Here is a 21,550-nt window from a genome sequence, read left to right as displayed (position 1 = left end):
CCGCTTACCGCTTGCCAATTTATTCAAATGCCTCGCAAAGTGCTAAATAAACAAGACTGAAAAATGTCTAGGCAGCACACGGGGGCAGCGGGACATTCAAAACACCCCGAGCATGTGCGTCATTTTTCTTGGTTTTAGGCGCACCAAAAGAAACAAAAAATAATAAAAAGAATGATAGCATGTAGAGCAGACTCGGTCGAACCTGTGGGCCTCGGCCTCTCGTTCGCACTCACACTCGCACTTACCTTGGATGGGCACATAAATATTTAGATAAAGACAATCCTCTGATTGATTTTGCAGATAGGGCAGCAAGCGCTTTAGATACTCCAGGCGGCCCTTGGGCATGCGCTCCATCGCCGCGGTCTCGTTGTGTATGTCCGGCAGCCGCTGCGGACAGACGGGACTGAATCTGCAAGGCATCGAAAATTGGATAAGAAATTTGTGGCTAAAAGGCAAAAGTTTTTTAAACCCATTGAAAATGATGTTCGGGCATCATTATATCTCTATGGATGACCGTTTAACGGGTAGAGGGGAGTCTTGGAGTTAATATCAAATTGAGTTGAGTAAATCTCTGGATCACTTATATTTATTTATTTATAAATATATTCCTTCATTTGCTCCTTATCAGTAAGACGAAAAGACTTTTTGATTAAAGACATTACATTTGGGTACGTAGTATCTCTTAGTCGAGCACTCTTTTAGTTGCTGGTGACAATTTTTCTTATCCCTTGTTAAAAAGGCTTCGAACGACCGGCTATTTTTTATGCGTGGCCTTATAAACAGATTAATTTAGCTAGCATTGTGCGCAATCTCAGCCTTCGCGTCACAAATTTCTGTCCTTGGGTCATAATAACTTTTTGATTTGAGCTGACAAAGTTTTTGGTGCTTTAATTTATTTGGGCAAAAGCTTATTTTGGGCCGTCTGTGAAATTGGTTTTCGATTTTACAGCCAGCTAACTTTGTCATCCTCTCTTTCTCTCCCTCTCTCTCTCTCTCTCTCTCTGTCTCTCTCTTATCCTCTTACTCTATTCTCGTCGATTCCATCAGCAACATTTGCTGCATTTCTCTGCTGTTTTTGGCCATGTCATGCAAATGGCATTCTGGCCTTGTGCTCATTTATGACTGGCTTATTGGCCATGCTGCCGCACAGCGACCCAGCCCCTTGCTTGCTGTCAGTTGCCGCCTTGAACCCACTTCAAATTTCTAGTATTATTTGCTTTTAATCTGCCGTGTGGCAGACATCAAACCATGCTGGCCCCAAGCACTCAAAAACGAACCGAAACTAGTTGTTTGCACTCAATACGCAAACAAATTGCACATTCCAAAGTCTTTAGCCCGAAATGTGGCCGAGTAGTGGGTATTTGCTGCAAATATCAAATAGCCGTATTGCGAGGCCATCCGCACTGCGATCGGCTCAAAAGCAATTTGCTAATATTTGAAATTCGTTTGCCATTGGTCAAATTACTTTGAAAATGCAGCTGAATTTCCACAATTGCGATTAGTTAGGTAAAATATTAAATTTGAACTATTGTGATGTCTTATAGAAAATCAATTATAGATCAAATAAACTGAAAATGAATTTAATGTAGCTTATAAAAATATTTTGCATTTCCCAATCAGCTTGCAATTTAATTAATGAAAAATTCCTTGACCAAAATATTTCATATTAATCATACAGATTTATATTCCCCCATATCTCCACATTCATCGTTGGTCTTGGATTGTTCTGAGCTACGGTTCATCAAGTGGCGCATCTTTGGGGCCACATCAAATTGTCATAAAGCGAAAATCAATGCTGGCATTAAAATTTCACTTTCGGCCAACTTATCTGTGTGAGCTGGGGGGATCCATTATGGCCAACCCGAACCTATGAAAAGGCATTAACATTAATAGCATTGCAGAATGAGAATTTATATAATTTAACTTTTTTTTGTTGTTCTCTTTTGTTGTTGTTTTGGTGCGGAAATATATTTAATTTTTATTCTTCTCATTGTGCTTTTATTATATTTGGCGAAATGGCCACGAAGTGAGTCCGTGACCCCTTGACCCCAACAAGCTTTTAATGGTCGCTTGTGGCGGCCACGCGATTGCCATAATAATCATTAATTTAATGGTTAAACAATAAGGCAGGTAATAAAAGTTTAATTTTTGACTTCATTTCGCGCGCTGTCCGCTAAATGGCCAACCGAGCAGCTGCGGTGCGACAACAACCCTACGTCGCAGATAAAAGACAGAATAACAAAAAATATATATATTTATATATATGTATTAAAAATAATGAAAGTGAAAAGTTTGAATGGCGGCAGTTGGGAACGTCGCTTGTTGTTGTTGTTGTTTTTATTCGCTGCAAGTACACATTTCTGATGGCAGGTGACACGCCCCGTGCCGCAGCGCCACTCACCACTCACCAGTCGCCAGTCGCCAGTCAACGGGTCTAGCACTCTCGGCAGCAGCTACAGCTCGTAAAAGCCACATTTTGAATTTTTAATGTGTGCTCCCGCAACCCCATCAACGGCTGCCCCGCAGCTGCGTGCGAATGTGCTCAGTTTTCAAGTGGATGCGATCTTGTTTATGTGAGTTTTGTGTGCTCGCCGTCCCCTGCGCCCCATGCCACGCCCATGGTCTTGCATTCGCTTGGAGCGCTACTGATAAGCCGAGTCTCCAGCAAGAGAAATGGGTATTAAGCTTATAAAATGGGCGGCCCAATTGGGGTCATGCTAGTGAAAGGGGCGTGGCCGGCACTAGTGCTTGTACAGATTTTAACTACAGTCGATAAAGGCTCCGAATGCGAGTTGACAACTCTGTAAAGTTTTTAATACGCTTGCCTGAGCTTTTGTCACATAAACTACTTCCGGCTGCAGCGTTTTCACTGAAGCTGAGTTGTAATGAAGCTTATTCGGCAATCATTTGACATATAATAAAGAAACAATGTTTTTATGACTCGAAGGTTAGCAGTTGGGGTGTATGGGGTATGGGGTATGCAGTGCTCTGAAAGAATCAAAAATTCTTGAAAGTAAAACTAAACTAGCTTTGAATTCTTCAGAGGGAAATAGAAAATAGTTAGACTATTAAATTTGGAGGAGCCAGAACAATTGTGAACATAATTTAGCTGATGACAGAGCTGTTAGAGCGTTAGTGGCGACATCGATAGTATCGATTAATATTCATTTTAGTGATATATTGGATCCATTCTATGCTCATATACCGTATACTGTTTACTTACAAGGCTTTTTCACTCAGTTTCATTAAGATTGTATGTCTACAAAAAAAATTGTTTAACAAATAAATTCTCATAATATTGCCCACACTGCAGCGCAGCCCGAGAGCAGTCGCTGCTTACTGCGCTGTCAGCAGAGCACGTTGTTATACGTACATCTGGATGCATGTGTATGTATGTGTACATAGAAGAAATGCAGAATATCAGCTTGGAGGGTTAAGGGTATCTCCTAGTCGAGCAGTCTCGACTGGAGCCTTTTTTTTTATACCCAATGGGAAATCAGGGTATAATGGTTTTGTTGAAATGTATGTATCAGGCAGAAGGAGGCGTGGCAGACCCCACAAAGTATATATATTCTTGATCAGGGCGAGGAGCTGAGTTGATTTGGCCCTGTCCGTCTGTCTGTCTGTCCGTCTGTCCGTATGTTTGAACGCGTCGATTTCCATTGAAAATGGGAAATCATTTTTTTGAGTTGTAATGAAAAATTTATTCAATTATTTTTATTTTAAGTTCTGATTGGTTTCTCGATTTTTATTTAATTTAAATTGCTTGAAAAATAACGAAAATGTTAATAAATGAAACTATCGATGGGATTATCCATCGATTGGATAAGTTTGTTTATGCAGCCCTAATAGATCTGTAGGCATCAAACCTTAAAAGAAGTTAAGCTAGCGCAAAAAAAAAAGAGTCAATTGAGTCAAAATAAATATACTGATATATGTTGTCCTCACAATATAATCGTTTAAAGTTGTAACTAATTTATTCACGGAATCACCAACATATTGAAAAATTTCTCACTTCTCACGAAAGGGTCTGTCAAATCATAGTTTAAAAGCCGTTTTTATTACTGATATTTCGACATTACTATGTATTTTATACAGATGACTTAATACAAGCGTCTAAAAAGAGTTGGTTCCCCTCCAAAGAGTGCTTAGAAGCTTTTAAGTTATAAATTTTATTTAGTTATACGTATTACTCTCGCCTGCCGCCGCACCCGCTGGAGCTAGTACCAAAGGCTACAACCACAGCATCAGCTTTGACAAGCCGCCAAAGGCAATATACATAAACAACACAAAAGCACACGTAACCGGCCTCCCCCCACTTCACTTCCCTCCTCTCATCACTCCGTTTCGCACTTCTCTGTTAAGTCCCTCGCTACCCCATAAAGCCAAACCGAATGCAGTTGTTGTTTTAAAATAAATTTTGAAAGCACTTGGCACTTTAGACGTCACAAAGCTTTTGCTTTTAGCGCAAGGATTATGAAATACAAGCGGATTAACAACGACAAGTCCTGCGCTGGGGCTACCTGTTACCTGTGCTGGCCCTGCACCCCCTCAAATTAGCCTGAGGCAGTATGAGGTTTATGCATGACGTTTCAGCGTTTAAATGGAAAATAGCCGTCGTATAAACGTTGCCAGCCAAAACTTTGCCTAACGGTTTTTCTAATAGAAACCCCATTAATAAGTGTTCCATTTGATGGCTATGAGTGAAAACAGAGAGAGAGAGAGAGAGAGAGAGAGACAGAGAGGCAGAGCGAGTGAGAGAGAAAAGTTATTAAAATTGGGAGAGTGAACCGAAATTTGGTGCCCATCATTAAAAACGCTAATTCCAATTTCAGACTCAAGTGCGGTGCGCAAGTCAAGCTAAAGTGCTGGGTTAAGGGGCGTGGCACTGCCGCCACCATCAGAGCGTTGCTGTTGCTGCATAAATTGCTGTTGCCCAAGGTGTTGTTGCTGCTTCTGTTGTTGTTGTTGTTGTTGTGTTTGCGCTGTAAATGAAATTGCGAAAATTCATTTTAAATTGGATTTTATTTAATTTGACTGCGGCGGCAAAGCTTTATGCGTGAGTACCATAGACGAAGCCGGTGAGCGTGGCACGGTGGCTGCGGCTGCCAATCTAATTTGTGAGCCAGCAGCGCTGAGCGCGAGGCAGAGGTGGAGAGGGAAAAAGCGACTCCTGCCAGACTTCTGCAACGTTGCCCACAGGTAAAATTAATCTATTTTGCTTGACGTGGTCGCACTGTCGCATATCGTTTTCGGTTACCACCCAAGCTCACCCCCTCAACCAACCCTCCCCCCCCGGGCCACTCTATATCTATATAAATATCTTAGCTTGTCTGCGCTACGTCCTCTCAGGCGCATGCATTTTTACGCTTGGCTGAGATTATGCTTCTGTTTGATGTATTTAAGCCCAGAGCGAGGCAACCGCTCCGAGTGTCTTGGCCAGAGTCCTGCGCTGTCCTTTGACAGCGTGCCACAGTGTGCCACAGTCACGCTCACGTTGCCACCTTGTGTCCACAGGCCACATGCAGATTATATGGCACCATGGCACGGCCACGCCCCTACCTGTCGACAGACGAAATGCCAAATTGCATGTGTCTGGCCGTGTCCTGTCGTGCTGCGGCCCTGCTATGCCCTGGACTATGTCCTGTGTCCTCTGACCTCTGTTTGCTTCTCGCCGCCTAATTTATATGCGTGGCGTATTTTTTGTTGCCTGCGAAAACTACGATTTGTTTGTTCTCCAAATATTCAAATTTTCGCGCTTGTTTGCTTCCGGAAAACGATAAGCGATAAGCTACGGTTCTCAAAATGGAAATTGTGAGCGAACATTGTCATTTGTGCGCTTGCCAGCGAAATGATTTAAAGCCAACAATAGAAATATTGTTTATAAATAAATCTGCTTGGTATTAGGATTATACAAAGGCAGTTAGGATAAGCTGATATAATTATCTGTATCCGTACCTGTATCCGTACCTGTATCCGTACCTGTACCTGTATCCGTACCTGTATCTGTATCTGTATCTGTATCTGTATCTGTATCTGTATCTGTATCTGTATCTGTTTCTGTATCTGTATCTGTATCTGTATCTGTATCTGTATCTGTATCTGTATCTGTATCTGTATCTGTATCTGTATCTGTATCTGTATCTGTATCTGTATCTGTATCTGTATCTGTATCTGTATCTGTATCTGTATCTGTATCTGTATCTGTATCTGTATCTGTATCTGTATCTGTATCTGTATCTGTATCTGTATCTGTATCTGTATCTGTATCTGTATCTGTATCTGTATCTGTATCTGTATCTGTATCTGTATCTGTATCTGTATCTGTATCTGTATCTGTATCTGTATCTGTATCTGTATCTGTATCTGTATCTGTATCTGTATCTGTATCTGTATCTGTATCTGTATCTGTATCTGTATCTGTATCTGTATCTGTATCTGTATCTGTATCTGTATCTGTATCTGTATCTGTATCTGTATCTGTATCTGTATCTGTATCTGTATCTGTATCTGTATCTGTATCTGTATCTGTATCTGTATCTGTATCTGTACTTGTATCTGTATTATGTTCCTCTTACTTGTCAGGAACCATAAAAATGTTAGTTGCTCTAATAAATAAGAGGTAGAGATAAGAGGACCGCAGAAATAAGAAGAGCGCATATCTCTGAGTTTTCATTGGCAATCTCACCTGACTTCTGTCTACCATAAATTCTTAAATATCATTTGAGCCAGCAAATAAACTTCGTTTTATATACCGTCCAAGCATTCTCCTATAAATACGTTTTATTTTTTATTCTAAGCTAATAAGCCTCAAGTACCAGCCAAGGCGATTCCTGCGGCTTGGAGGCCACAGGAATGGGCCGTAACGTATCCAGTTTCACGTTTTGTAAATGATCTTTTGTACCTTGAGTCTGAGTGTTTGTCTGTCTGGCTGTCCGGCCGTCCGTTGATGGTCCAAATAGCTTTATTACGCTGACGTGCTGAAAAATCAGTGGAACATTACTCAAGGAGTTTATTGGCTAGCTGGGCCCAAGCTGTCAACGGGCCCACAGGCAATGCGCGGCTCACGATGGGGAGCTGACACACAAACAGACAAACAGAGATTGTCTGACAATTGCGATGATGTCAGCCGAAAATTTGGTGGCAGTAGCAACAGCAGCAGCAGGTGCCACACACAGCCCGCTCGTCATTCATCAGCTTTGACTTGGTAGAAATTCGGAACAATTTTATTTATTTACGCAGCTCTGATTTAAGGTCCCTTTTTCAGAGGTTTTACTTTTTCATAAGCCATAAAAAAAGGAAATATCAACAATAAATTGCCGGAAAATTTCGAAAAAGAAAACTGTGCTGATCTTAAATACTCTACTCTCTCTATACTCTCCATATGTTATTTATAAATTAAATAGAGTAAGTGTATACAGAGATGAGAACAGCAAATGACAGGCGAGAAGAAAAATACAATATTTTGATGTTGATATTTAATTTATTTTTCAGATTTATTAGAAGAAAAGTTATAGTAGATGCATATAAAAAGAGTAAAAATGTAAGTGAAAGTGAAACATTTAAGCATTTGAAATGTAAGCAATTCAATAGATCGTAAGATTCGTTTGAAAAAGGATTTTAATTTTATTTTAATTACAGCCCGAGTAAAAGAATAAAAAAAATTCAGAATAAATTTACACTCGCTGTGACCACATTTACCTTTTACCTTTGCCAAGGCCTTCAGACGGTCAGGAAATCATGCTCAAGCTGCCCGAATGTGTATAGAAGCCCATTATTTAGATTTGCTTCAACAAATGAGAAAGATGCTAATGAAACTTGAGGGGGAGAAGCTTCAAGTTGTTTGGCACAAAATCCAAAAATATTTTATTAAATAATAATGTATTTATTTATGCACTTTTTAAGCTCAGATGTACTTAAAGTACTCCTTGTTAGAGTATATATTAAGAGAGAGAGAGAGAGAGAGAGAGAGAGAGAGAGACAGATACAGCGAGAGGGACAGATGAGGGAGAGAGAAGCAACTTTATGCCGGCACCCTTTTACAAAGCAAACAATACGGCTGCAGGACCGCGTTGTCGTGGGAATCTTTGTGAATAATGATTTGCCACTTGGGAGCGTTTGTAAATTAGATGCCGCGACTTCTTATTGTTGTTGCTGCTGCTGCTGATATTCGAGTGTCGCAGCTGGCGCTCTGCTGGCGGCAGCGTAAATATTTAATTTGTGTAGCATTTCAAGCAGAAGCAGAAGCCCCATCGAGTCTCCACAACTGACCTTTAGCCTTCTTTCCCTCATCATATATATATATTTTTTTTGTCGTCGTCGCGTATTTTCATCATTATTGCAAGTCTGTTGTACTTTTGTTGTATTTGTGCTTTCGCATTTCGGAGCCGCACTTGAGAATAATGAGCCAAGTTAATTGAGGTGACAATTGCGGGGCTGTAGAGGCCGGTCGAAGGCAACGGCTGCGCACTCCAGACCGTCTGGTCACTCTCGACCCTGTGGAGTGGCCTCAAGTAATGGGTTTTTGATCATTTTATGTACTTGCTGGCAGGCGCGACAGCGCGTCTCCTCTCGCGGCAGACTCTCAGGCTCAAGTAACTGCGAAATGATTTAGCGTATTTAAATTGACAACTCAGATTTGCAAAGGGGCTCGAGCTGTTGGCTTCGGGCCGCATTAAATTATTAAGACGAGGGTTCAGCGGAATCCAGCTAAATTGCGATTGCGCAAGAAATAGCAGCAGCTAAATGGCAGATCTTTTTTTAGCAAAAGGGTTTGCAGGCGCATAACCTTTTTAAGGAGTTATTTAACCAAAAAGGAAAATAATTTACTGCATTTTGGTTTTAATGGAATTGAAGTGGGCTGATTTGCGAGACAAAGCTAATAACAGCTGTAAGCAGTAATTATTCTACAACATAAAAAGTCGCTACACTCAAATCACTTGAAACTTGACTAAAAAATGAAGACTTCGTGGATAATTTGTGCTGAGTTTTGCACTTTATCTTTGATTACTTTTTGTCAGCCACTTGCTCGAGCGTTTCGTTTCATTGTTACTTTCATTCATTCAATTCAATCATAAGTTTTTTTGTATCAATATTTTTCTATTCACTTCCTACTGTTCATCATATTCTTTAACTTTTTCCAATTTTTCTTTCCTTCTTGAGACTTTAACTTTTACTTATTAATACTGAACTTTCCCTTTTAGATGCACTTAAAATTGCATTTATCTACTTTTTCTTTAACCATTATTTTTATTGGAGCCCAGACTCGGTTTTTGTTCTTCGATTTCTTTAATTATTTTAGTCTCACAAATTCAGAGCATTTCAAGAACAGTGCTCAAATCAGTCTAAAAACCCCCCACATCCCATTTTACCCTAACGAGCAACTACAGTAGTTGCTTGGCCGGCGCACGGGTCGTATGATTAACATAAAAGCGCGTCAGCTCCTCAACTTTACACACTCCTTACTCACCGACACACACACACGCATACTGGCTGAAACTTGAAATTTATGCGAATAACTTTCTAAAGACGGTCACACACACACACACACACATGCAACTTGGGTCGGCTCAAAATCACCATTAAAAATGTAGGAACCGGAGCTATTCTGGGCTTGACTTACCTGTCCGCCTTTTTGACACCCGACCACATGGCCGCCGACACGGGCGGCATGAAACGTAAATTTCCAACGGGCGGCGAGGCGTAGGGTATGCCGCGATACGCCTCAACCGGATCCAAATGCCGCCCATCTAATTGGACGATTACGCCCGAGATGGCGCCATTGCGTGTGTGGATGATGCGCGATGAGAGCTGTGCGGGTAATTGATCATGATTTATGTTGTTGTTGCTGTTACTGTTGCTTGTTAGTCGACTGCTTCGGTTTGCCGATGATGAACTACTACTACTGCTGCTGCTGCTGCCGCTGCCGCTGCTGCTGCTAGTGCTCGTGCTGCTGCTGCTGCTGCTAGTCGAGGTGGCGTACGATGACGCAGCCGAGGATGACGAAGTGAGCGATAATGAGGGCACAGCGCTGGCAGTGGCCGCATTAGCTGTGGATCCGATGCTGCTGCTCGCAACGCTGCTGGAGCCAATCAGTACGAGGCCGCCGCTGCCGCCAGCTGACATGCTGCGATTGGCCGAGTTGTTGTTGTTGCTGTTGGTGCTGTAGCTGATGCCAGCGCCGCTGCTGCTGTGACACGCAATGCCCAGCAGCAGCAGCAGCAGGAACAACAGCAGCTGGCGCTCTGCTCCTAATGGTTTTCTTCGTGCTCTCGTCACTGTTCTTGTTGTTGCTGTTGTTGTTGTTGTTGAGCTTGCTGCAGTTGCTGCTGCTGCTGCTGGCGGCAGTTGTCGCTTCAAGAGCAGCAACATTTTCATTATTAATATTGGTCAAAATGGCGTTGTTGCAATGTTGCTGCTGTCGTTAAAGTAGTTGCCGCTGTCTGTTGCTGTAATTGACCGCAGCAACAACTGTTTGTGGCGTGCCCTTAATTCTTTGTTTGTTTTTATCTTTTTTGTTGTGTTAAATTTTGCTTTTTTTCCTGTTTTAATTGTCAGCTGAAGCGAACTGTAAAGTGCAAAGAAGAATGTAATTAATATATCGAGTTGAATAAATACATATATTATATTTTTTTTGTAGGGCATAGAAACGTAAAAGACTTATAAATAGGGCAGGTGACTACTAGTCACTGACTAGTCTCTGATTTTTATACCTTGAACCCATTGAAAATAGGGAAATCAGGGTATAAGGTTTTGTGAAAAGTATGAAACAAGCAGAAGGAATCATCGCAGACTGCATAAAGTATATATATTCTTGATCAGGACGATGAGCAGAGTCGATATAGCCCTGCTCGTCTATCCGTCCGTCCGTCCGTCCGTATGAATGCGTTTATCTCAGAGGTTAAAAGAGCAACAGAGGTGAAATTTGGAATGCTTACTCGTGTGTACCATACGCAGTACAAGTTTATCTTACTTTTTCTTTAACTCATCCGATAACTTTTTTATCGAGAATACCACGCCCCCTTCGCTTCCAATTTGTACAAATTTTTGTCTCCTAGTCAAGCAGTCTCGACAAGAGCCTTCTTACTTGTTATTAAAATACATTTACTTTTTACTAATTAATACTACTTAAGAGTTTATTTTTCGATATAATTAATATTATTGAGAATTATGAAATTATTTAATTATTCTAACGTTCGTACTTGCAAAAATATATATTTGGATTTAATTCTTATAATAATGATAAATAAATTAAATAATGATAAATAAATTAATTAAAATTCAATAATTAAATTAAAATTTTTTTTTTTTTTTTTTGAAATAAAATAAAATAAATTAATTTTTAAACTTATTACTTGAATGAAATTTGTATTTAAAGCCAAATGGAATTTGATATTGATGCTTTTATTTAAAATTATGTAGAATTTTTCAAATTATTTTATTTTAATCTTATTATTTTAGTTTAATCTTATTTTGGGATAAAATATATATTTTTTGGTATGTAAAAGCACTTATACATAAAAAAAAGAAGCGAAATTGAACATTTTAGTGTTTTTTGATAAAAGTTAGTTCTTCTCTCAACTATTTAATAAGTGCCTAGCAAAAAAAAAATTAAAACATTTATATTATATTTATATATATTCCATAAAAAGTTGAAAAATATTTTCTCATATTCAACTTTTCATATTCAACTCAGTCTGAAAATGTAATATTCTGTTTGGAATTGAAGATGTGCAAATTCTAGAGCTCATGCAACCCGTTTCGACTTAACTCTTTAAATCTATGCAAAGTAAGCCCTGCAGCCTGTTGGGCGTGGTTTGCCCGCCCATCACAAAAAAAAAAAAAAAAAAAAAGAGATAGAGAAAAGAAGAGTTTGCAATGGCATTTGAAAGTCCTCATTGAAGTAGCTCTTTGCACAAGCCCCAATCAGCCTCAGCTTGGCTTCTGGCGGCGCTGTCCTTTGCAGCTCTCTCCCTCTCTCTCTCACTCTCACTTGTCTCTTGTCTTGCAGGCGTGATTCCTTTCGCATTCAATTCCTGCTATCTCTTTTTTATTGTCTTTTTTCTTGTTCTATTTTTGTGTGTGGCCACCTTGTTTGTACTTGCTGTAGTGTCCTTGCCCTTCTTGTTGTTCTCTGCGTCCTTAGCAACAACAACAACAACAGCAGCAACTAGAACAATAACAATACAGTTGGCATTTCACATATGCCAGACATGTCAGGCAGCTCAACGAGGCCGATGCAGCTGCTTGTGGGCTGTAGGCGAGGCTATAAGCATGGCTAACAGCATCTAGAGAAGGTCATTAGGTTAATGGCTCCAATATTTGAGCTCGAAGCTGGGATTTGCAAGTGAAGATTGCGAAAAGCTTCAATTCGACATTGAGCTGTTTTAATTGTTGGGAAATAAATTGATGCTGAATTACTCAAGGAGCAGCCACTTGCTCTTTTTGCCGTACTATAATCTTATTAAACTATAATTGGTTTTTGATATTCTACTTTAGAATATTCTTTGCTTCGTTCTCTATGCTTTCCTATTCTCTCTATAAATTTTTGCCTTGCATATTTTAGTCAACCAATTTTGATGTTCAGCTATTTGCCCATGTTTGAATGTATGTCAAATATATGTATGTATTCCCAATTGCTCTTGGCAAATTGTGCGCTTCTACGTGAAGAGGTTATGCTTAGAATTTTCTTTTCGTGCAACATTTTCTCATACACCGTGCCTGAGTCAGTTAGTTTTCAACATTGTTCAGATGCTGTGGCTGAGTAATGCACTTGATGTCCTTTCATAGCCGAGCTCGACATGCCCAGGCCTGTCTGTTATTTTTGGGCTTGGAAATACTTTTAGGTTTAGCTTTCGGCTACTCACTTAGTTATTCCGTGCGTTGCTCTTCTGTCTGCGTTGAGCTGCTGCAGGTGCTAAGCCTCCTGCTCTGCGCGCTGCATGTGGCTTAGCGTCCTTGCCCCGTCTGTTGTTCTTGTTGCTGTTGCTGTTGTTGTTGTTGTTGTTGTTGTTGTTGCTCTCTCTGTGGCTGCTTATATTCTGCTGCTTGCCCCAAGTTCTTGGCACACACTTCACGTACGCTGCGCTCCACGGTGCTGCTGTCTGCTGCGTTGTCTGAATGCCTCCACGCTACAATTGTCATGCAAGCGGACATTTTTTCAAGGCTCTCACGTGCTCAACGCCTACGACGCTGGCTTCTCGAGCAGATGGCGCCTCCCATGCCTGCGAAAGAGATAGACACAAGGGGGGGAGAGTGTGAGTGCTTGCTTATGATACTTGAGCTATGATTAATTAAGTGGCGCGTATAAAGCACGCTCTATTTAAATGCATATTAAGTAGCCGACCCGTGCACAAACAATTTACTCAACTTGCTAATGATTTCAAGGAATTTGCAAATTTGATTACAAAGATATACTATTCTAGGGTGCATCGACACCCAGAGCGAGAGCGATTAGCCGTGGTGAGAGAAAAAGGGAGAGAGAGTACATGCAGAAAAGGATAAGTAAGGAGGAAAAGTGAACGGGATTAAAGCAGACGGGTTGAATAAGCCACGATAGAGCACCTTTTCATTTCTATAACCCTGAACTAAATTTGTAATATTTATTTGTAATATTTATTTCTCAAAAGGAATTGAAGTTACTAATAAGTCCTTATGTAAGTTCCACTCAAAATAGCTCTCAATTGCGAGTCATCTCAAGTCGTTGCGTAAACTTTTCAAGTACGCAAATCATTGTGCACATCATTAGCAGCGTCTTTAATAGGCAGAGTCAGAGTCCCAGTTAGTTGAATTAATTGTTTTCGTGGAAATTGAGCTGTTAGCCAAACAGTGGGCGTTGCAAATGCGCGAGTTGCTTTTTAATTTATTTATGCAAATAACGAATGAATGCTCGCTACAGCGGGCCAAATAGCTTGGTATTTAAATGCGTAGTCGCATAAGTAAATAAATACCAAGCCACTTTCTATCTCACGCTCTCTCTCTCTTTCTTTCTCTCTCTCTCTCTCTATCGCTTTTCATTGAATACATTTCTTTAAACAACAACAGCAGCATTGGAATCATGAAGTGCGTGGCTCAGTTGGGGGCAGATTACATCACAGCAACAGTCTCTCTGTCTCCCTCTCCCTCTCTCTCTTTCTCTCTCTATCCCTAATGGCTTACTGCTTACAGCATGCAAACATTGTAAGTCATACGCACTGTTAGCCCCTTCTAAAGGTGGGGTTAACTGTTGTTAACTTATTTGGTTATTGTAAATGAGTTACGAGGACAATTTTGTGGCTGCTTTTAGTAAACTGACGCGGCTTATGAAACTCACATTGGAATATTTATACTTTGAAGTTTTTATTTGAATTTGTTGTCTTCAAATTTTATTTATTTTTATTTTTTTAGGAATAAATATTTATATGAATTTATTCATGAATCATTTCCAGATCAATTAATTAAATTGATCGTTACAAAATTGAATTTACATTGAAGCAACCAGTTTTTTGTTTTATTTATCTCTATTTTTTTTTGTAACAAATTAACACCTTATTTTATATTTCTTTTATATTTATTTAAAAATTTATGCTTATATATTTTCATTTATGGCGGATTTACCTGACTAATTAATGCAATTTGTCGTTATAAATTGTGTTTACACTGAAGCGACCCGCTTTTCATTTATTGGTTTATCTTTAGGTTTTTGTTAACATTGCCAAATTACATATTTAAAAGGCTTTTTTGCATTTATTTGATTCTATTTAGGCGATTTGCTGCTGCTGCTTAGTATGGAGCGTAACGAGGAAACGCAACAAAAAGTTGTCAGAAAGTTTAAGTTAGAAAACAACTTGGGGAATAAACAAGGTATTTGGGTATTCGCATTCAGCATTCGCATTCTAATTCGCACTCAGAGTGATTTTTATCAATTGGTTAGTCGTTGTGTTTTGGCCGTGTAATTTGTGCGCCGGGCCAAAAAGATAATTGGATTTAGCATTTGCTTGTGCGCCCAATTTAAGGGCGTATAAAGCAAATTCCATTTCGTGAAATACATTTGGCTTGGGCTTTAATTAAAAATCAAAACGCGATAAGCACACCGAACGCGACGCGACAAGATGAAAGTTGCAGCAAGAACAACAACAACAAAAACAACAACATTAGCTAAAGACGTTTAATTGAGGCTCGCAATTCCTTGGCAATTTCCGCGCTTGGCCGCGAAGCCTTTGCCGCCATAAATTCAGGCGCCAGGATCGCAGACAGGATACGCAGCGCGGTCGCAATCGTGCGACCGTGGGTCATTAATTTGTCTTTAGAGGCCGCCGAATGCCGACGTGGCATTAAACTGCTTAAGTAGCACAACTAAATTAAGAAAAGTGCGCGCCAGCAAAGGCAAAAAGGCAATTAGTAGGTGAGGGGCGCTCAAGGATGTCGAGCATCGTCTGTTGATAAAGTTCAAAGTGGATTTGTTCCAAGACCAGATAGCGCGCACACACTCACAGCTCACTGCGATTCGTGGTTACATTATAAAACGGTGTTGCAAAACGCTCAGCAAAAACGAATACAGAGATATAAACAGGTCCAGGATGCATAGAGCAACACAGCATAATGAATGCGTTGCATGAGCATAATTCATTGCAGAGGCAGAGGCAGCGGCAAACAGGCAGCTACGAATTGTTTGGCATGCAGCTGTAATGTGCCACGCCCAACAGCCAAGGAAATGTTGCAACCGCAACCAAATAAACGTTGAAAATATGTAGAGCATACGAAAAAAGCAACTTTGCCAGCGGCAACAGCAGATACAACAACAACAAATGCGAATACAAACGAACACAATGCACATTTATCATAGACGAAATACACACAGAATACATAGACACACACACACGCACGCATGCACACAGACAGAACATGCATAGATATTAATGTTGGCTGCTAAAAGCAAAGCATGATAAACTTAGCATGTTGTTGCCTTGGCGCGCATGCTGCGTATACGTAATATTTCATATATTTCTTCTCAATCTCTTGCAGCAAAGGCGAGCAAAAAAGCTTGAATTGAATTGCTTCGTATCGATGGATAGGCATCTGGCAAACACAGACACACACACACACACACACGCACATATACATATGTACATATGTATATACATTATTATTTGCCGAAAAATTTAATCAGTTTTCGTGCATAAGCAAGTTTCTTTGCCTTGCGCAGAAATCTTTGAATGGAATAAATTGTGCAGTGTATGAGCGAAATTGAATGTGGATATGAATATAGAATTGAGCAAAAAGTAAATTAATATGTTGTTTGTGTTGAAGACTATTGATTGCACACTTTATAAGTGCAGAGAAAGAGAATGTTGAATGTTTGTCAAATATATAAATATTAATATTACTTAAACACAATTATTCTAACAATATCATAATCAAAAACATATTGATTACTAAAAACTATAGTTAAATTTAGTTGTAAATAAATATATATTTTATTGTATATATTGTATATTTTTAGTTTCCTAATTTCATAAAATACAATTTTTGTATTTTATTATATTGCTCTAATATTACCTAGTCAAAATATATAATTTATTTAATTTATATAATGCTAAAAAATTTAAAATTTATTTCAATAAAATTAACATCTAATGTTTGGTAAAATTTAGTTTAATATTTTATAATTATATTGTATGATTTATTAAATCAATGCATGATTTCTTAGATTTAAAAAGACAAGTAGAAATACTAATTTAAGCTATCCCTCACATCTATTCGCCAAGCTTGCTTCGGTCATGGCTTCGTAGAATGAATCCCTCACATCTTAAGTTCTGTTTATATACGAATTTGTATTCATGCGTGGCCAATATGTTTTTCCATGCAAGTAACTCACTTTGCAAAATGTCTTCATAAAATTTGGTAAATACTCTGGATACACATATAGCCGTAATCTATTTGCTTTTCTATCTTCTCTTTGGATAACATATTTTTCTTGTTGATTTTACATATTTCATGGAATTTCTGGCTAAAATTCGTTTTTCAGAATCCTATTTTATTTACTTATTTATTTTACCACAAAAAGCAAACCACAAAGAATGCATAACTTTGCCAAGTAAATAAAAGTCTTACTCCATTCGCTTTCCCCTCCCTCACCCACCACCAGATGCAACAAAAACTATATAATTTTCGTTCAGCATTTAAATGCCATAAAACAAATGCCGGAAAATTATAGTTTTGCCAGGGAGTCAAGAAATGCTTTGATAACAGCAGAGTATACTTTCTTATTGCATCGCATCCCCGGAGCATGTCATTTTTCATGCAGATTTATGTAAAAATTTCTGAAATTTGTGCGTTAAGAAAAATGCAGTGGAAAAACGCGCCCCAACAGCGAGCGAGCGAGTGGAGCACAAAGAGATTGAGGGAAAACTTTCGCATCGAGCATTGAATTTGATGGCAAATAATGCGACTTTATAACTAGTTTAAATGCACTTTGCATGTCGCAGACGCTTGATAAAATTATTTAAACATTTTTCGCTCTTTATGGCGTCTGCTGCTTGACTTCAGCTCGAGGGCTCACCCCGCTACACCCCCGCACCGTGCTTGCTTTGCTCTGCTCTCCTCTCGGCTCTCGGCTCCACTCCCTCATTCAGTGCCTGCCAACAATGGCTTATAATTATTATGCTTTGCCCTTTTCGCCCGTTTTTTTCCGCATGCTTTTCTTAATTTTTGCATTATTTTTTCATATTCTGTATTTTCCTTTGTTTTAAGTCTTCAGCAGCTTACTGCCTTTCAGTTAAACATATACGAATATATGTATTATTTATGCGAGCGCAATAAAAGGCTGCGTTCTGCGGCATCTGCATCTGCCTGCAGCATGCTGCAAGTTGCCATCATTTCATTTTTTAAGTAGTCAGCAAAACAAAACAATGGAGCCCCACAATAGCAGTCAAGGCATTAAAACCATCAGCAACACAAACTGAAGCTGCCCAACCCTTGGCAGCAGGAGGAACGCGAGTCTGACAGGCGAGGGCTTTGAGCGATTTTACCAATTATTTAACCATCGTGTTCAAGTGTAATATCTGCTAAAAGCATGAGCGTTGAAAGTATAATGCTCTAAAGAAAGTCGTATATAAAATATATAGAGTAAATGAAAGCAAAATGATATCAATTCAAAGGAATATTACATTTGCGTTATGTTGAGCTATTAAATAAAAAAAAAAATTTAATATACATATATCGTCAACGATTGTTAAAAAATGTTAAAAAGAAATAAATCACAAAAATAAATTAATAATAAATGAGATATTTGTAAGTATAATATTTACCTCAGATATCAATTTTAAACAAAAACTGACTTTTTTTTTTTTTGTTTAACAATTTTGTTGAATGGAGAATCAATATATATATTTTTAAATATTGTAATTCTGTCTTTGGCTAAATTTCACATAAAATTCAATTAATAAAAGCCTAGATTTATTTAGCCTTTGCCTTAATTACCTTGAAAAATAATGTTCAAATTAAAATGATTTAGACTTTAATCCATAAAATGTAATATGATTTAGTTGAATGGCCCACAAGCGAAGTCCATCAGTAAATCATTTGATTAGATTAAGTTAAAGTGAATCACATTCCTTCTAGCAGAGCGCACTTAGAGTAAATTGAACAATTTTCTTGTTAACTCAACTGCACTGCGGCAATTTCTTGGTCAACTAAATTTAATTGGCACTCATTAGTTTTGCTTCAAATTTTACATTTTGCATATAAATTTCGACTCTGTGTGTGTGTATGTGTTAAACGCAATTCAAATTTAATCAGACTCGTGTATCTGGGCATAATTTATGCAAAACTTCAATTCGATAGGCGCTCACAATTTTATCCTTGGGCCAAACATTAGCTGAGCAATAAATTTCGCGCACAATTGAGCCTGTGATTGTGCGAAAGCGAATGTAACGAAAATTAATTTTCCTGTGATTTTGCATGTGTGTGCATGCGAAAGCATGTGTGTGTTAGTGGGTGTGAGTGTGTGTATGTGTGCATACCAGACAGCCCGGCATAAATTGTGCGCTCGCGGCTAACAAATTTTAAAAGCGAATGCTGAAATAAATTATCGCTTAATATTGGCAAATAATTTGCCCAGCACCAACAACAGTTTTTATATTGAGTTGCGCCCCCGCTCTCTCGCTCCCACACTGCCTCTATCTCTGCCTTTTCTTGCAATTTTTGGCAGCGCACAAATTGAATTCATTACGTAGAGCAGTCCTATACACACACACATACATACACACATACTCACACGAATGACAGAGAATCATTTGCCTCCGGCTGTCGCCAGCGAATGCTCAAATAATGATATTAAAGCCTCATTACAACAATACATAAAAGGCGAATGGCTGCCAAATAGATAAGAGAAACTCAAATTAGAATGTCGAACGGCATCGAAAAGCGACACGACGAGCACCAGAGCAAACAGGACACGAGCACACACACAAGCAGCAGATACATTTGAAGCAATCGCACAAAGGAAAAGAAATAGAAATTGAAATAGAAATAGAAATCAATGATGGAAATCTGTGTCGCAGTGAGAATACCCTAGACAATAGCTGATGCCATTTACGGCACTGATTTAAGCTTGCGGATGCCAGATTATCGTATAGATATTCATTTCTTTGCTAAACTCTAATATAAGAAACGAGCTTCTACTTCTCTATTAATATCAAATTAATCTGAGTTTTATGATAACAAAAGATCAAAGCAGAAATATTTACATACATATGTATATTTGCATATGTATAGTATATTTTTCTATTAGAATCAAGTATCTATCTCTTTTTTATAAATTCAAAAATGTAAAATTTATATTCAAAACGTCTTAGCATAAAGAAATAACAATATATAATATCTAACGAATGTTATACATATATATTAGAATTTTTTATATACAATGTATATTATATTATTTTAAAATAAAAAATATATTCATTATTATTATTTACTAATTCTAACATTATTACATACATATTATTATTATTATTATGTATATTATTTTAATTATTTCTATTTTTATTTTTGATTTACTCAATATTTTGATGCTATTTTCATCTGAAGCTGAAGTAAACATATACCGCAAAGGATATTTGTAAGTTTATCTCATTCAGGATTTATAAATTAGATATTTTATTATTCTATACAGAAGCTTAAGCTGTCTACTTTTTATGATATTTTGCTACTCAAGAAAACTAAATTGAGCCAAATTTCCTAGAAATCTTTGTGAGCGAATCGCTTCAAGCACACTACAAATCTCACTATCTGATACTTTGGCTTATGTCTGCGGGGCATATCTACATAATATGAGGCAAAATAAATACTATAACAATTGCAAATGAATATCAATTTCCGAAATAAACACACACAGTCACATACATTCAACACCCACACACAAGATACCCGCACACCCACATGCGAGCATTCCTTTAGCTCTCTTAATTAATTTTCCTTTGTGCGGGCTTTGTTTTATTTTAGTTTTTGCTTTTAGTGGGTTTTAGAGATTCGTGGGGTAGAGGTGCAGGGGGATCGGGTATTATTATTGCCGACCATTTTAATGACATTTTCATAAACAGTCGCCGCGGCATGCTGATGTGCTTCTAATTTCATTTTATGCCACGTGGCATTCAACGTCTGCTGCCGCTGCTCCTGCTGCTCCTGCTACTCCTGCTGCGGGTATATTCTGTCTGGATAGATAAAATAATTTATTGAGTAAAAATTGCTGGCCAAGAGTTAAGCATTTCGATGCGCGCTCGCCGTCACATCCGCCATCTCTCCGTCCTTATCTTGGCCAGTTTATCTATTTTGGCCGTCGTTGTTGGCCCTATATAATGTTGGCGCCATGTTGATGTTATCGTAGCGGAAGTGTTGACTCAATGTTTACTCAATGAGGGCGTTGCTGCGATATGCGATGTGTGTCTGTGTGTGTGTGTGTCTGTGTGTGTTATGTGTCTGTGTGTATATATATGCTTAAGTCTATTCCGACTGTCATTTGGGCGTACGAGTTTCGCTTTTGGCTTTGCTTTTGCTCGCTTGGCTAAAACAAATGCTACAACGTTTACTTTTTGTGTGTGTCCTTTGCGAAGGATGCCATTGTGGCCTTATAAATATGCAAAAGCAAATGAAGACTTACGAAATGCTTGAACAATAGCCAGAAGAGCCATAAAGGGTCAAGGCTCGCCAGAGTTATGTAATACTTAAGCCAAGGCCAGCCAGCTAAGTAGTTGGCACACACAACAATAATCATAAAGGCATCGACGGCCCTCTTATTTATGGCTTATTGAAATTATAGGCAAACACTTACGTGCCCAGTTTATATGAGAAAAGTTGGCAATAAATTTGTGAAAATAAAACCTTTTAAGCACTTTTACATTTCAATTAAAACTAAAAGGTTTGTGTTTTGGAAATTAGGATTTACGTATAGATTTGTTTAGATAAAATAATTGGTATACAATATAATACCAACAAAAATATAAAAATAAATGTTACATCTTATTGATTATACGATTTCTATTTATGAATTCAATGCTAAATATGCAATACTAAA

At 38.5% G+C, this 21,550-nt stretch overlaps 1 protein-coding gene across 1 annotated transcript in view; it reads right to left on the bottom strand.

Moving 5' to 3' along the window:
- Positions 1-21,550, bottom strand: part of LOC6572620 (neuroligin-4, Y-linked) — a 94,018-nt gene that overhangs the window by 34,440 nt on the left and 38,028 nt on the right. The window contains exons 2-4 of the mRNA XM_001998690.4: positions 12,867-13,223; positions 9,623-10,567; positions 246-409 (exon numbers count right to left, since the gene is read on the bottom strand). Of these exons, the coding sequence (XP_001998726.2) occupies positions 246-409; positions 9,623-10,377 (919 nt within the window). The 5' untranslated portion in view covers positions 10,378-10,567; positions 12,867-13,223. The remainder of the gene's footprint in view (positions 1-245; positions 410-9,622; positions 10,568-12,866; positions 13,224-21,550) is intronic.

Source organism: Drosophila mojavensis, unplaced genomic scaffold, assembly GCF_018153725.1.
Source record: "Drosophila mojavensis isolate 15081-1352.22 unplaced genomic scaffold, ASM1815372v1 contig_16, whole genome shotgun sequence".
NCBI lineage: Eukaryota > Metazoa > Arthropoda > Insecta > Diptera > Drosophilidae > Drosophila > Drosophila mojavensis.
Note: the sequence above shows the minus strand (reverse complement) of the source record. Positions and strands in the feature narration are given on the sequence as shown.